The sequence below is a fragment of the Toxotes jaculatrix genome, chromosome 1 (genome assembly GCF_017976425.1).
Source record: "Toxotes jaculatrix isolate fToxJac2 chromosome 1, fToxJac2.pri, whole genome shotgun sequence".
In the NCBI taxonomy this organism is placed as follows: domain Eukaryota; kingdom Metazoa; phylum Chordata; class Actinopteri; family Toxotidae; genus Toxotes; species Toxotes jaculatrix.
In genome coordinates, this window is record NC_054394.1 from 24,084,461 (window position 1) to 24,099,159 (window position 14,699).

The 14,699-nt window shown below is 40.9% G+C and overlaps 1 protein-coding gene across 1 annotated transcript; it reads right to left on the minus strand.

Annotated features, from left to right (window-relative positions):
- Positions 1 to 848: 848 nt before the first annotated feature.
- Positions 849 to 12,420, minus strand: itgb6 (integrin, beta 6). Its single transcript, XM_041048417.1, has 16 exons — positions 12,309 to 12,420; positions 10,065 to 10,134; positions 9,561 to 9,640; positions 9,177 to 9,375; positions 8,825 to 9,071; positions 8,519 to 8,684; positions 8,258 to 8,419; positions 8,004 to 8,099; positions 7,670 to 7,759; positions 6,234 to 6,368; positions 5,417 to 5,834; positions 5,111 to 5,333; positions 4,517 to 4,611; positions 2,474 to 2,590; positions 2,223 to 2,389; positions 849 to 1,488 (listed from the first exon to the last, which is right to left on the minus strand). The coding sequence occupies exons 2-16, from the start codon at positions 10,117 to 10,119 to the stop codon at positions 1,390 to 1,392; spliced, it is 2,349 nt and encodes a 782-aa protein (XP_040904351.1). The 5' UTR covers positions 10,120 to 10,134; positions 12,309 to 12,420; the 3' UTR covers positions 849 to 1,389.
- Between the last annotated feature and the right edge of the window lie 2,279 nt (positions 12,421 to 14,699).

Here is a 14,699-nt window from a genome sequence, read left to right on the forward strand (position 1 = left end):
AGTTTACGATCCACGCCCATCTGACTACTGTGTTCTGTGTTTATACCTGATTCATTGTATTCAGTAGCAGAGCACTGTACTACGGCATGCTATGAATCAGGTAAATAATTTTGTTTAGTATCTGAATAAATAATGTACATTGCTTTGCATTGTCATGCATATTTAAGCAGAGCCCCTGTTAGCAATATTTCATTGTTGTAGCTTGATGTGGTGGAGTTAGTTTATAGAGAGCATGATAAGAGTTGGTTTCATTAACTGTTCAGTGGATCTGCCCTGACCTCACTAGATTAACCTGTTTTGAGGCCCCCGGGGCAAAAAACTTGCCTCTGTTGCCTCCATGCTCGTTGCCTTCAAGCACGCTCAGGGAACACTGTACACTATTTATTCATTTATTCATTCATTCAGAGACTCAGAAACTAACTAGTACTCTTACAACAGAAACACAGCCTTACTTAGCTCACCATGTGAGCACAATATAAGATAAAACTAGTCTTTAACTCAGGTCCCTTCTACAGGACAGGGCCTTGAGAACACATGATAATGTGGTTGTAATCTAGCTTTGAGTGGAGTGGGAGAAAATAGAAACACTCAGTAAAATAAAAGTGCCTCAGTGCAGTTTGATTAGACTAAATGCACTTACATACTTTTCCATCCTTGGGGTGGAAAGAGAGAACAAAGGGGTCATTCTCTTTGACGGAGTTCACGTTCCAGCTGTAAACAAAATAAACTTTAAATTGGGTTTCTCAGCATCTAATCAGTCTAATCTGATCTGATCTGTCAGGGGATTTGAGAACTACATTGTAACATATGATGAACTCTGAATGCTAAAGGTATCACTTCACAATAAATCAAAATCCAGTTTTATTTATGTACCACGCCACTAAAAAAACTCAGTTATCAACATCGAAGGCTCAGCCTTGCTTTACAATAACACAACAAACACAATATTAAAAAAAAATCACAATCATCCACCTGTATATTTACATTCATTAGAATAAAAAAAAAAAAAAAGATTTTTTTTTTCAGTAGTAGATCACTAATAGCGTAGACCCCTTTTTTCCAAGCTGCATGTTACAGTAGACCAGAGATGTCCAAACTGTTTGGACACCCCTGCAGTAGACAAATGTTTTGTGTGAGTTTGCAGGGTCGTGCAGCAGGAAAGTGCAGTGTTTGACAGTACGTTGTCAGTGCACTTTTACAGCAGCAAAATCATCATGTAAAGTTCATCCTTTCACAGTATTGTCTACTGTGTTCTAACATCTCTGAATCAACACAGATTCATACAAAAAAACACATTTTACTCTTTCTGTCTCATACACACACTCACACAAACACATGCACACGCTTAAGTGCACTCGGATGTTGGGTTGCATTGCCTCCAGTTTATCATCAGTAGTGATTCACTGTAATAATCCTTTCTCTCTGTGTGTTCTTATAAGTAACATTTTTGAATGTAGATGTTGAACTTCTGAACAAAGGGTTGGTCCCCTGAAGTAAAACAAAGAAAAAGCACAAACACAAGAAGATCATTAAAATATTGTCACCAACACATTAACACATTAATCTGTATGCTATGTTACTGTCAACAATTCCCATGAAAAAAGACCAAAATCAACAGTGTTTTAATCCTTTCTGCTTTCCAACATCCCCAGCCTGACAAAAATACTTACTTTAACTTGAGTTTTCTTCAGTATCAAAATAATCCAGTGAGAACTGTCTGTACATCCATGGGTACACTGCAAACCGAATCTGCCAATAGCTAATTCGGCATACTTTGAATGGTGCCAATTTACCAAAATACAAGCAAATAAAAAATAAAAAATAGGGCAACATTATACTTCTTGTTTACATCTCTCCAAGCATTATGGGAAATGTTCTTCCAAAGTTTACGAGTATGATTATCCCCCAAATTAAAGTAAGACAAAGAATGATGATGGAAGGGATAAAATCCATTTATAATTTTTCATACTGAACGATCTTTTTTTTTTCTTTGGCAATATAACAGACAAGTGATCTTTGGCTCAATAAAAATATGTGTTTTAACAGCTTTTGGACAAGAAAGGAGGTCTATGGCAAAAAAGAGAAAAGCTATACCAGGCTTTGGCTTAATCACACAATGTTTGTTAGAAGGATCAGTACATTGTTGATTTTGGTGCTTTCATTTTGTTGACAATAAGAAACATATTACCAGCTGCGTCTTGTAAACAGCTTCAACGTCTTACCGACTGCCATTTTGCCTTCTTCCTCTCAGCCTCAAATCTGGCCACCTCTTTACGGTCGTGGACTGATACCAGCACCTTCCACACAACCAGCAGGATCAGGCCAACAAACACCACGGAGAGGGAGACTCCCAGAATAATCATGGGGATGTTAGGAGGCTCTGGGCAACCTGGGACAGGATAGAGGATGCGATGAGTCTCATGCCAGAATTCCCTTCTGTTTTATCTGTTTTCTGTGTTGTTGTAAGGCTTACCATACATCTGGAGATTGTAGGCAATGGTCCCTGTATCACCTCCCACCACACTAAATGAGATCCAGCACTCATTCTCCATCATCAGCTTGCATAGAATAGAAGGGCTCTTGTCATAATCTAAGAGGAAATGTGAACATACATATCCATAAGGAAGGGATGAATCCATCGTATATCATCTTCCCTTTTGACATTGTGCTGAGAATGTAAAAGGATATCCTCCTCTCTGTTGTGCTGTCGGTGTGATTTCCATATCAAAGACTACAATCTGGGATGTGTATGGACCACACCATTGTATTTCACATCTGAAGCCTGAAAATCCTCTGTGATAATCAGATATACCTCTCAGCTTGCACAAGTATAGCAGGTTTAAAATAATCTAATCCTCTATAAAGGAGGGACAGGGTCCTTTGGCTATTCACATGCACCACAATAGCTCTGCCTGTACGACAAGGTAAATAATATGTTCCCCATTGTCTGGTGCAGCCTGAATGGACATGGATGGTGTTGTGTTAGAGGGGGCGGGGGGTTTGGGCTTCAGTGAGGCACCCAAGTCGATGCAGGTCAGCATTCCTCCAAATCTCTGACCCATGGGGAAACTTAGCATGGCCCTATGTTGATACCACTATCAAAAACACTGAGCCGAGAGAACAAAGTCTAGCAACAACAAGCATTTACAGCACAGGTAAGAGATCACCAAAAAACACAGTATATGTGCACTAACGGCTAAACTTACATATCATTACTGTGAGCGCACATGCCACAAAATAGTTAATCAGTTAATGAAATTTTAATTCTGCAGGGATAGATTTTTCCTATCAATGAAATCTTTGGATTTATGCTTACTATGAATTTGATTTTGAAGATGCTTGTTTTAATTTTGAGTTGCCTACCTAACCGCTGAATTTTATGTTTTAGCCTGTAAAAAACAAACCATATAAAATAGCTTTTGCTCCTGAACATTCTCCAAAGTATCTCATGTTTTTGAGTTTTGTTTTTTTTTTTTTTTTTTTTTTTTTTGCCTTCCAGCTATCCACTGATTTAAGCTAAAGATATGAACATGAACCTGCACAGACTTGAAACCTGCTTGAGATGCAGTTTGGGAAAGAATGAAAAACCTTTTTTTTTTGCTGTCAGTGTTGTATCATTGTCACATGGTGGCAGATGAAAGCAGGGACTGTTTTGCAAATTCTTCCTTGTTTGTTCTTTCAGGAAACTTTGACATTCAAGTTTGCAAGCCAAAATGCCCTTCACTTCTCAGCTACTGGGTGTTATCAAAAAATCTTACTGGGATGACAAGTAGTAACCAAACATGGACATTGTGAGAAAGCTTACATCAGTCAGGTCTCATTTTTTTGACTTATAAAAGTTTCTGTTTGGTAGCTGTGCTGGCTTTTTTTTGGACTATAGTAGTGACACTATGAGAGACTAAGAAGAAATATTGTGTGAGAGCAATAGAGAGAGAGGGTACAGCATGCAACACCCACTACTGTGTTTGATAACGAAGTAACTTTGTATATGGGGAAGGCACAAAATATTCCCTGTGACTCATGGAGTAACACGTTTCAAGTATCATCTAGTTGATTTTCACATTGTACTTGCATGACCTTTAATAAAAGTTTGTCTGCAAACTGAATCCAAACATTTTGAGAATATTCAACAATACAGCCTGAATGATACAGGATTTTTGAGGCCGAAGCTGATATCAGTTTTTGGGAGTTTAAAAAGTACAAAACAGTGATATTTCTATTGATTAGCAGTAATTAATAGTTATTATTTTAACTTGATACAAATCCTTCAGGGGTTTTTTTAAAGAATCCGGAACAACAGACATACTAAGCTGGAAATTTTACAGTTTTAAAATCAACTTGTGATATTTTTGTTCTGTAATTTTTTACTATTTATTGACCGCCATGTACACCAATTCCAATAAGTCTGGACAGTCTGGAATAAGCTGTCTTATGTATCGCTCTAGCTCTAGTCAACAGTTATATTAACACATCTTCTCATTCTTCTTCTCATTTAAAGCAACAGTGATGATTTTACCTGCTGTTGTGTTGATGGAAATTTTAGGAACGCTGCACCTTTGATCGCAAAACTCAGCATCATCATTATCTTGGAGATGGCACTCTACGCAGGTCCTGATGTTAAAACAAGTGGAAAAGCAAAAGGTCAGTTTTACCTCAGAGATCATACAGTACCTCTGGGGAGGTTAAGGTTTAATGAGGCTTCAATCACTGACACCATGAGTACAGAGGAATCACAGTGTTGGTCACTTATCAGAGTTTTCCCAAGGCTTCACTCACTCTCTATCGCCTGTCTCCTCTATAACAGTGGTGTCACATGGCACTAGCCCTGACAGCTGCTTTACCAGGGAGAAAGGAAATCTCTTAGTGCTGTGTTGAGGACATTAGTAGTCTTTTGATGTCACATGTAAGGTGTAGACACATGTGAACAAAGGAACCTGAACCTGATATGTCCGAACTCAAAAGAACAGACAGATCATGTGATGTAAGGCGACAACATCTCATATCTCTCAGGTAAATTGAAACAACAAATAAAGAGGTGAAGCCGACAAAAACCTCTACGTGACATCCTTATTCACCTTTCAAGAGCTGATGGCAATGAATGGGTTCTCACCTTGCAGAGGTACAGGCGTCTCCACATGTTGGGCACCTCTCACACTTGTCCCCAGATGCTCCAGGTACAGAGCAGACACACTGGCCACACACACACTCCCCCCGGCCGCTGCAGAGAGTGCCATCCTCCGACATGCATGCTTCAGTGCTGGTGCTGCAGTTACAATACTGCCCTATCCAGCCACTATGACAGTGACACTCCCCGCAGTCACACACTCCGTGGCCTAAAAACACAAAATTAATTCAGATAACAGGCTCATCACAAACACTCATGGGTAATTCATAAGATTCATTTGTGATTACTCACCACCACAGAGCTCCCCACGAAAGCGAACACAAGAATAATTGTCACACTCGCAGTAAGATCCGTAGACGCGGCCAAAGCTGGATGCATGACACACACATTGTCCGCAGTAGCACTGCCCTTGACCACTACATATCTCGGACTCATTGTTTGCGAGGCAGTTACTCAACAAAGCGCTCTCCTCATTGCATTCGCAATGTGCTCCCAGGAACCCCGGCTGACACACACACATGCCACACTGGAAAGCCCCTTGGCCCTCGGTGCACTGGCTGATGTTTCCTTCAGGAGTCTGCCGGCAGTCACACGAGCAAAGAGACTCCAGTTCCACCTCCAAACTGTCCTGTAAGCCCACCGGTTTGAGGGAGAAGTGCTGAACTCCTGACAGGCATCCGGGGAGCTCGACAGACACATTGAACACTACCTGAGGAGCAAAGAAGTTGACTCATGAAAAGCCCAAAACTAGCAATGAACTGATTCAACCCAGTTTTGTAATCAAAGCCTGATACAGCTTATTCCTCAGTGCTTCAGAACTCCATTGGTCAATGAGACTAATTATAAATGTGATTTTGTAGTAGTCTTTTTCTCTTTGTGGAAGTTATTTTATTGTCTTTAGTCTATTTATTTAATTTAATAAATTCTGGTCACATCTTAACCTTATATCTCTATGCTTTCAATCTTTGGTCTTCACAATTGCATTACTGTTCCTATAATTCTATGGTATTATCAGTCTAGCAGTTTAAACTGCACTGCACCTGCATGAAAGGGTGAAAGGTTGTAAACAAATACAAAGAAAGAGCAATTTAGAGCAAAAGCAACTGACCGTGTCTCCAGGTTTGATGTTGGAGCAGCGTTTTTGGTCAGGGAGGACAGTACCGTTTGGGCAAATGGCTGTGAAGGACATCTGCAACTCCTCTGTGTCTCCAAGGACCTCTAGCTCGATCTCTGAACGCAGTTCCTGGAAAACAGCACATAATAACTGTAGCACGCTGTATGGAAATGTCATTGGCAGAACAGCCTGGTACTGAACTTAAGGCTTTCCTCTACAAAATAGCAAAAATCACCAAAATCCACCCATCAAATCAAGATAATGGCTTTCATGAAGTGGGATTTCCAGGGCTTCAAGTGTTGTTACACTTTCACCTTGCGCTGACCTGCGACAAGCCGAGACTTCTTGAAACCTCCTATCTAATGCTCTCATTTTGGGTGAGTCATCATCCCAGGTGTGCTGGGCTGTACGAAACACCTCAGGAAAGAGTGACAGCAAACCTCAGCCGGAGGAAAGCCTGTTTGACTGAGTAATGAACTCTGTGACGGACTGTCTGGGTGCTAACAGAGGGTTAATTGAGTGTGTCCTGCATGCCTGCAATTGTACTGTGTCTTCAGTGTTGCCAAGGAGGAGAAAACAGGGAGACGGTCATGGGATACACAGAGCTGAAGATGGATTAAGGTAAAGCAGGTAAAACGGATTCAAGAGACTTAAGTGTTATTCTGTAAATATGCTGTAGGGTATTTAAAGTGGGGTGGCTAAACTATCTATCCACCAAGCAACAAACTTTAATCCAAAACTGCAGGCGAGTGTAAATACTCATCATCTATCCTCTATCACTAAATACCCCTCTGTTTGTTTTTTTTATTTCCCATAAAAACCACGGCTATCTACAATCAGTGTGATAACAGGGTCTCTTTTCTTCAGCGTGAGTAACGTGGCAGAGACTAAAAGTGGGTGTAAACGTAACTGATGAAGTAATTAGAGACTCGCCACCAGTCACTGCCGCCAGGGGGAATTTACGAAAAGACACAGAGCACAAGAGCTAGACAGACAGAAAGACAGAGAGAGCAAGTGGGGAAGAAAGAGCAAGTCAAGAGTCAGAGGGGCGAGGAGATCAAACAGCTGGGACAAGAAGAGACTTGCTGTCAAACATGCGGAGGCAAAGCACCGGGTGGCGAAGGGAAAAACGGAATAGAAGGAAGAATGAAAGAGGAAAAGCAAGAGAATGAGAGGGAATGAAGGCAAAGATACTCTCTGTGATGAAAAAATTAAATGTACAGAGGGTTAACTCTAGCATGCTTTATGTTTATATGTTTGTGCTTTGGTTAAAACTGTCTCAAGCCCAAAATAAACAGCTTGATTAAATTAAATTTAACACAGTTTTACTACTCTTATAATGGCAGGTGTTTTCTGTCGCACTTCTTCTGACCTTATGCCTGCACACACAGCCTACCCGCACATCCAGATCAACAGGACTGTTTATTTACTTTGTATGCTGTTACAATAAGCTCCAGGATGTTCCGCGAATCTGTCGCCAGGACTCCAACTGTGGCGCCAGGTATGAGATTTGCATAGTTCTATAAAAAAAAACAACAGATAAACAGCACAGGTCACAGTTAAAAATGTGGGCAGACTTGGCTCATATAGTCCTGAAAAGGTACAGAAAAGATTGGGGAAGAAAACAGGGCTAGTTCTAACAGGTTGAATGAGAATGTTGTCCAATGCATAAATATGCTAGCCTCAGTAAACACCGTGCTCACACAAACACTTACATTTTTCAGTTATTCTACTAGAAAGAAATTAATAGGATGCAGCTGTTACCTTATAGTTGTGTTTCTGCTGTTTTGTCACAGCAAATATCAGTAAGATATTGTTCTCCACCACCTTATCAATCAGCTGACCGAGAGTTGGATACTCCTGAAAAAAACAGTGAGATGAGAACAGTGAATGTGGAGAGGGAGGAAGTGATGATTCATCACAGTTGACCCTAAAAAGGACCCTAAAAGGAGTACACAACTATTTCTGAATAACAAACAAAATATAAAACAAAACAAAAAGAACCTCCGTGGGTTTACCTGCACTGTGGACATGGAGTACTCGTTGTTGGCATCCAGGTGACACTGCCCGTCATTGGGAACCACGATGCCGGCCATCTTGCTGTCCATCCCGAAGTGTGAGTCAGCATCACTGACAAACACCAGCAAACGCATGGAATCATTCCTCCAGCCTATTTTGTCCTATCAGGAGACACATTATCTTAACTCAACTCACAAGAGTGAATCACAAACAAACATCTAAGTTAATTTCTTTTAAGAATTTTAAAAACAAAATCTCACCCCACAAACAGCTGCCTGCATGATGGCGTCAAAGCCACACTCTGGCACATCAATATTTGCAGATACACGCTGCATTGCGATTATCTCGTTGAACTTGTCAGTGTTGCTCGTCAGAGATAAGACATGTTTATAGCCGAACGTTGGTAGGCAGGATGAACCTACACCACTGTGTACACCGGAAGTTAAAAACAAACATTTGGAAAGTAAGATTATCTGAGATACAAAATGACACTGCTGGAACTGAACTAATCTCAGAACAGAGGATGTTGCCCCCCCCCCCCACATGTCTGAATATTTATTGAATACCTGCAAGGGTTGGCCAGTTCTTCTTCTGTGATCCTGATGAAAGGCAGGACGGGTTTCTCGACAAAAGAACCAAAGCCCATGCGAAATTTACTAGTAAGGTGCGCCATCTCTTTAGAGAGAGAGGAGCCCAAGTCTTTGATCGTCTCCAGATCATCAATCATGGATGCTGACAGGTCCATTAGGTAGTACATGTCCACAGGATAGTCCTCTGTGTGTTGAATCTTGACCTGGAAAGTCACCTGACTTCCTATGCAAAAAAACAAAAACAAAATCAACACCTCATTTTTGTCTGAAAATGAGGAACCTCTTCCTAGGGGCAAATCATCAACACAAAATGCTTTGGACTGCATACCAGCTCGCAGCTTGAGGGCCATTTTCTGTGGGGAGATCTGAGTGGTGTTCGAGTTGCCTGTCTTCTTCCCAAGTGGATGATCCTGGAGGATCTGGGCTTTGGAAACAGGGAACTCCAGCTGGCCCCTGGCACATCCCTTTTCTAGTAAGATATCCAGTGTGTCACATCTTTCGCTGACTGAAAACCAGTCTGTGAAATTCTGAGAGATGAAGGAAAACAACACACATTGAGCTTTTTGCAGATTGAAGACTGAGATTGTCTTACAGCATGCCATAAAATAGAGGTTTTATTGTCGTCGGAAGGTGCAGCCTTCCAGGCAATGATCTGCATTATGTACCTCTGCCTACATGTTGTGGTTTCATGCATGCAACCCTGGCTGCTTACCTCCTGTGTGCACCAGGCACACTGAGGACTGAGCTCCAGACACTGGTCACAAGTCACGGCGTTGCCAGCTGAACATGATCCTGCAGCACACATGAACACAGTGCACAGTTAGAATGTCAACATCTACCAGAGTTTCCTGAGCCAAGTTAAAAGTCTCTCAGGGGAATGAACAATGAATTTTAACAAGTGTTAAAATTTTTTGGAGATGGCCAAATATCTAGGTTGAGTTTAATTTATGACGTAACTCATTTATTAACATAATTTTATTATGTTTTATTAACATAACTCTTTTATTCATTGTGGTCAGGAGCAGTAAAAATACTACAACTCTTAATAAAATGCTTTAATAAAATAAGCTTTTCACAATAACATAACATGATAAACAGTCATAAATACCAAGAGAAATTTATGGCGTGTTATTGAGAACCTGTTGCTCTTTGTTTGCACATTATAAACATGCTGCCCTTGATTTTTTTTTTCCAGCTGAAAGAAACTTCAGCTTACCTTCCACGGTGCTGATCCAGTACCGGAGAATCAGGCTCAGCAGTATAAGCCCCATTAGTCCGTGAGGTTGCTGGTTGACAGGAAACAGGAGAAGAATATTTCAAGTTGTCTCATATTTACAGGAGTGAAAGCTTCCCGGCGACATGTCTCCGCTTCTCAACCGAAAGTAGACTACAGAAGTGAGCGCTGCCTTCCCCGCACTACCTGCACGGAGGACGAGGAAGGGGGTGAGTGGCTGCCTTCACCTGCGCTGCCTTTTATGTTCACTTCCGCTCAGGTGAGAAAGCGAAGCGGGAGAGACATCACACCTACACACGGTGAGCTGACCGCTAACTGATTGGTTTTCCCCCATCAGTCGTCGGATAATGAGTGAGGTTTGTTCCCACATAAAGAATACAACAAATCAAAACAAGACGAAACCAAAAATAAACCGAGGTAAGAACATTTTCCAGGTTAACGAAGTCCTACACCGTCGACGACTAAAAACACATGGGATAGCAGAGAATGAAACACTGGGTATAGTAAAGGTATGTGTTACAGTAACATAAAAACATTTACCAAGGTGCCATGCCACTTCATATTTATACTCTTCTACATTAAAAAGGGAAATTTTGTGCTTTTTCTTCTCTACCTACCAACACCTAAAGATACTTTAAGGTTTTACATTAAAAATATAACTTATAGTTCAAAAGTCAATGCATTATTAAAGAATGAACTTTGTGGGCGGGGGGTCCCCTCATTTTCTGGCATCTTTCTTCATCTCACAACCCCTCAGATTCATCTTGTGACATTTTGGAGGTGTCAGACCTCTTAGTTAGGAACCAGCCTGAGTGTTCAGTATACACAGTAAAATAACTCCACTTCGACCAGCTACAACAGTAAAATGCTGTTTACACACTGACGCATCACTTTTAACAGTCTCATCTCGTAACAACATATGTCTGACACTTTTTTTTTGCAGAATGAGTACTTTTAATTTTGATACTTTAAGTACATTGTACTGTTAATATTAATGTAGTTTGACTTAAGTGGAAGTTTGAATGTATGTGAATTTTACTTGGACATTTCATATGATATAATGAAAAGCACCTTGTGACACTGGATTTAAAAGGTGCTTTAGAAATGAAGTTTCTATGAGATTTTTCATTCCTGCATTACTATACTGCATCAGTGTGATGGGCTTGAATTAAGATTCACTCTGATTAAATTGCTTAATCCCTGAACTTCAGTTAAACACAGACACAGATGACAAACACAGATAACACAGCCAGGCCACGCCATACGCAAATATAGCCTGAACACTCTTATTACCCAGACACTATAACAGAAGATATGTTAATCTTTAACGACACAAGAATCTGAATCATTGTTATTGTCGCACAAGACTTTTTTCAGCTCTTAGAAAACAACCGTGCAGGCCTATCACACGACGTAAAATATGGCTGCGGGTGTGTGCATGTGTCTGTGTGGGTATAATACAAGGGGGAGGAGGGTGGAGTTGTGTAGGTGTTGTACCACTGACAGCTGCAGTGCAAATATCTTGTAGCTTGTCCCAACTCAGAGGAATCTCACAATTCAGCACCACACCCCTCAGGATCTGGGTGAGTCCCATCTGTTCCCTTCTCTTCTTCTTTCAGGGACACCCCCTCTCTCCTCAGCTCTCTGTATTTTGACCCACCTTACCCAGTAACCTTCTTAAAGTGTCCGTCTGTGAATGTGCCATTTCATTTATACATCTTTTGGCTTAATTCCTCTTATTTTTCTGTTTCCTAGTTTACCTTTGATTTGCTCCTCTCCTCTCATCCTTCACAGTTTTCATCTCTCCTTGTTTGTCATTAGTTTCTGAATCTCCCAAGAAATATCTCAGCATGATGACACAGCAAACCATTCCTTGTAACATCTCATTTTCTAGGTGATTTCATGTCCTGGATGAGAGTGAGATGATCAAGATCAAATTAGGTGCTAAGGTGTCACAGCTGTACCATTCTATTTCTCACATTTCACCCTGATGTTATTCTACATGTTAAACCTGTTGCTTTTCAGTTTCACAGTAAATAAGATTTTCTCACTATAAGTCTGGCAGTAGTGTTTCAACCATATAATGACTGGATTCTTAAAGAGTATCTCTCTCATAAAAATTCAGCAGTCCATAAATTATTCACCCTCATATTGCTTTCTCAGCACTTCACATTTACTATGCATAGAAATAGAGGTATATGCTAATCCTCCAATGAGCCAGCTCACCTTCAGGGGCGTCCTCTGATAACATGCTGTCCTGTCTCAGTCTGTCTTCCTCGTCATCAAGTGAAAAATGGAGAGAAATAGAGAAGTATCAAGCCAGTACATTCAGTCCTATTGTATCCCGGCAGTCGTCAGAGTAACAGTAAACCTATTGTAACGGCGCCTGGCGCTGGGGTGACCCTGCTGTCCATGCTCCCTGGCTCATGTGTGCTTGTGTGTGTGTGTGTGTGTGTGTGTGTGTGTGTGTGTGTGTGTGTGTGTTTGTGTGTCTGAAAGTGGGTGAGTGTGGGCGCATGGATACCGGGGTCATGTGTGGGTGTTTGTACAGGCTCCAACTTTCCTATATGAGTGTGAGCGGGTGTGTGCAGGGGGAGGCTGTGATGATAATGAGTGACAGTAACAACTGCGGGCTGGGAGACCTCCGCAGGGGCTAACTTCTTTATTAAGAGACGACCTGACTGATGTGATAGTGTTGCGCTCTAGAGGCTAAAGCTGGTGTGAACTGCAGCACAACACCCCCGACCCAAAGTAATGGTCTTTTTGATCAGTTTGCATTGTGTGTGTGTGTGTGTGTGTGTGTGTGTGTGTGTGTGTGTGTGTGTGTGTGTGTATGCATGCACATGTTTGCTCAAGTTCTATTGCTTCCTGCAGTGAAGAGGAGGAAGCCGAGAGAAGGAGTGCCAGTGCTCTAATACAGCCTCCTTCTTGCAGTGGTATGGCTGGAATGCAGGTGTACACATACATGCATATGGGAGTGCAGCAAAATAAAAGTGCATAGGCCGGCTCTATAAAACAATTGAAGATCACATAGCCTAAAAGGTTTGTCTCAAAGGGCTTTGCAGTTAGCACAATACTCTGTATCCTCAGACCCTCTGTTCAGATAAAAACAAGACTAAGAGTCTACAGCCATGCCAGTGACCCTGTGAGGTCGTGCCTGAGCTAAATGCCAACATCAGAATACTAACATGCGCGCAATAGTGAGTTTACTTTAAGCTCTAAATCAATCTCTTTAAAGGCCTTCTTATTAAGAAAATGCTTTCAATTCCTGGTAGCATCACTGATTTTACAGGTTGTTTGAAATTAGGGGAAATTCCTGTTTTAATTTTTACAACATTCAACCACTGGCTTCCTGTGACAGTTTGTAAGGCTATTTTTAGAGACGGCTACAGTTACACTTTAGGATAACATTATTTTAACACAAATTCCTCTATTGATTGAATGGTTTTTAAGTTAAGCAATGGGATTTTTAACTAACATCCTAAAACTCAGATTACACCAGTGCACCAGTTCACTACACTATAAAATCCTGGTTAACCACATGGCTCTTGCAGTCTTAATGTTCAGACATATCCTGACATGAACTGATGCAAATTTGCATCGATACATGCATGAACATTTAGCCCTCGGGGACACCTTCACAGTGCTTGTTTTGTCTGATCAACAATCCAGACTTTCAAAATTGTTTGTAGTTGAATAATTGATTAGTTGGCTTATCACTTAAGCTCTCCTGGAACTGTGGGGTAGTTTGATTTATAACATAGAATCACATTTTACAAACTGTTCATATGTTTTTTTTTTATGTAAAAATCTTAATTTTGTAAAGTAACTAGTAACTGCAGGTGTCAGATAAATATAGTGGAGTTGATGAGATATAGAAGTGTAGTATATGAGTAAAGAAATATAATCAGAAACTATTTTGATTATTAATCAATTCATCAGCCACGCAAATGATTAATGAACTGGGCTTTAGGAAAAATCTATTAGCCATAGCTATCAGCCAGCATATTATTTTCTGATATTTTATAAACTGAACAATTAACTGCTTACTCAAGAAAATTATCTTCAGATTAATTGTGGTTAATAAGTAAAATACTCATATGTCGCAGTCCTGTACTGCATATTAAATTGCAGTATCCTGTATTTTTAAATATCCCCTTTTGGGTTTCTCCTTTCTAAAGGAAAGACACTTTTGGAACAATATGGAAATTCTGGTATTAAGAGTAACAAGCAGTAACAGTAAGTCTATATCTTTAGGGAGCATCCCATGTGTTGAATTGCTGATGTGTATCACACTAAATGAGGGATACTGGATACTGTAGCAGGCCTCCCCTCTTCACGTCTGTGCCCTGGGTCTGACCTTGGGCTTTCTCAAGGGATCGGTGCCATGTGTCCCCTCAGCTGTGGAGAATTAAGAGAGAGACAGAGAGCAAAGAAGAGGAAATGGAGTGAGACTCTACTTGGCATGAATCTTATGTTCAAAGGGTTGATGCTCTTACAATAGGCACTTGATTGACATGTGTGTGTGCATGGGCTACATAGGACCTGCATGTATATTCCTGGAGCTGGGGTTGTGTGTTGGTAGGTGACAGTGGGTGTGATGGCTAATCTAGCCCC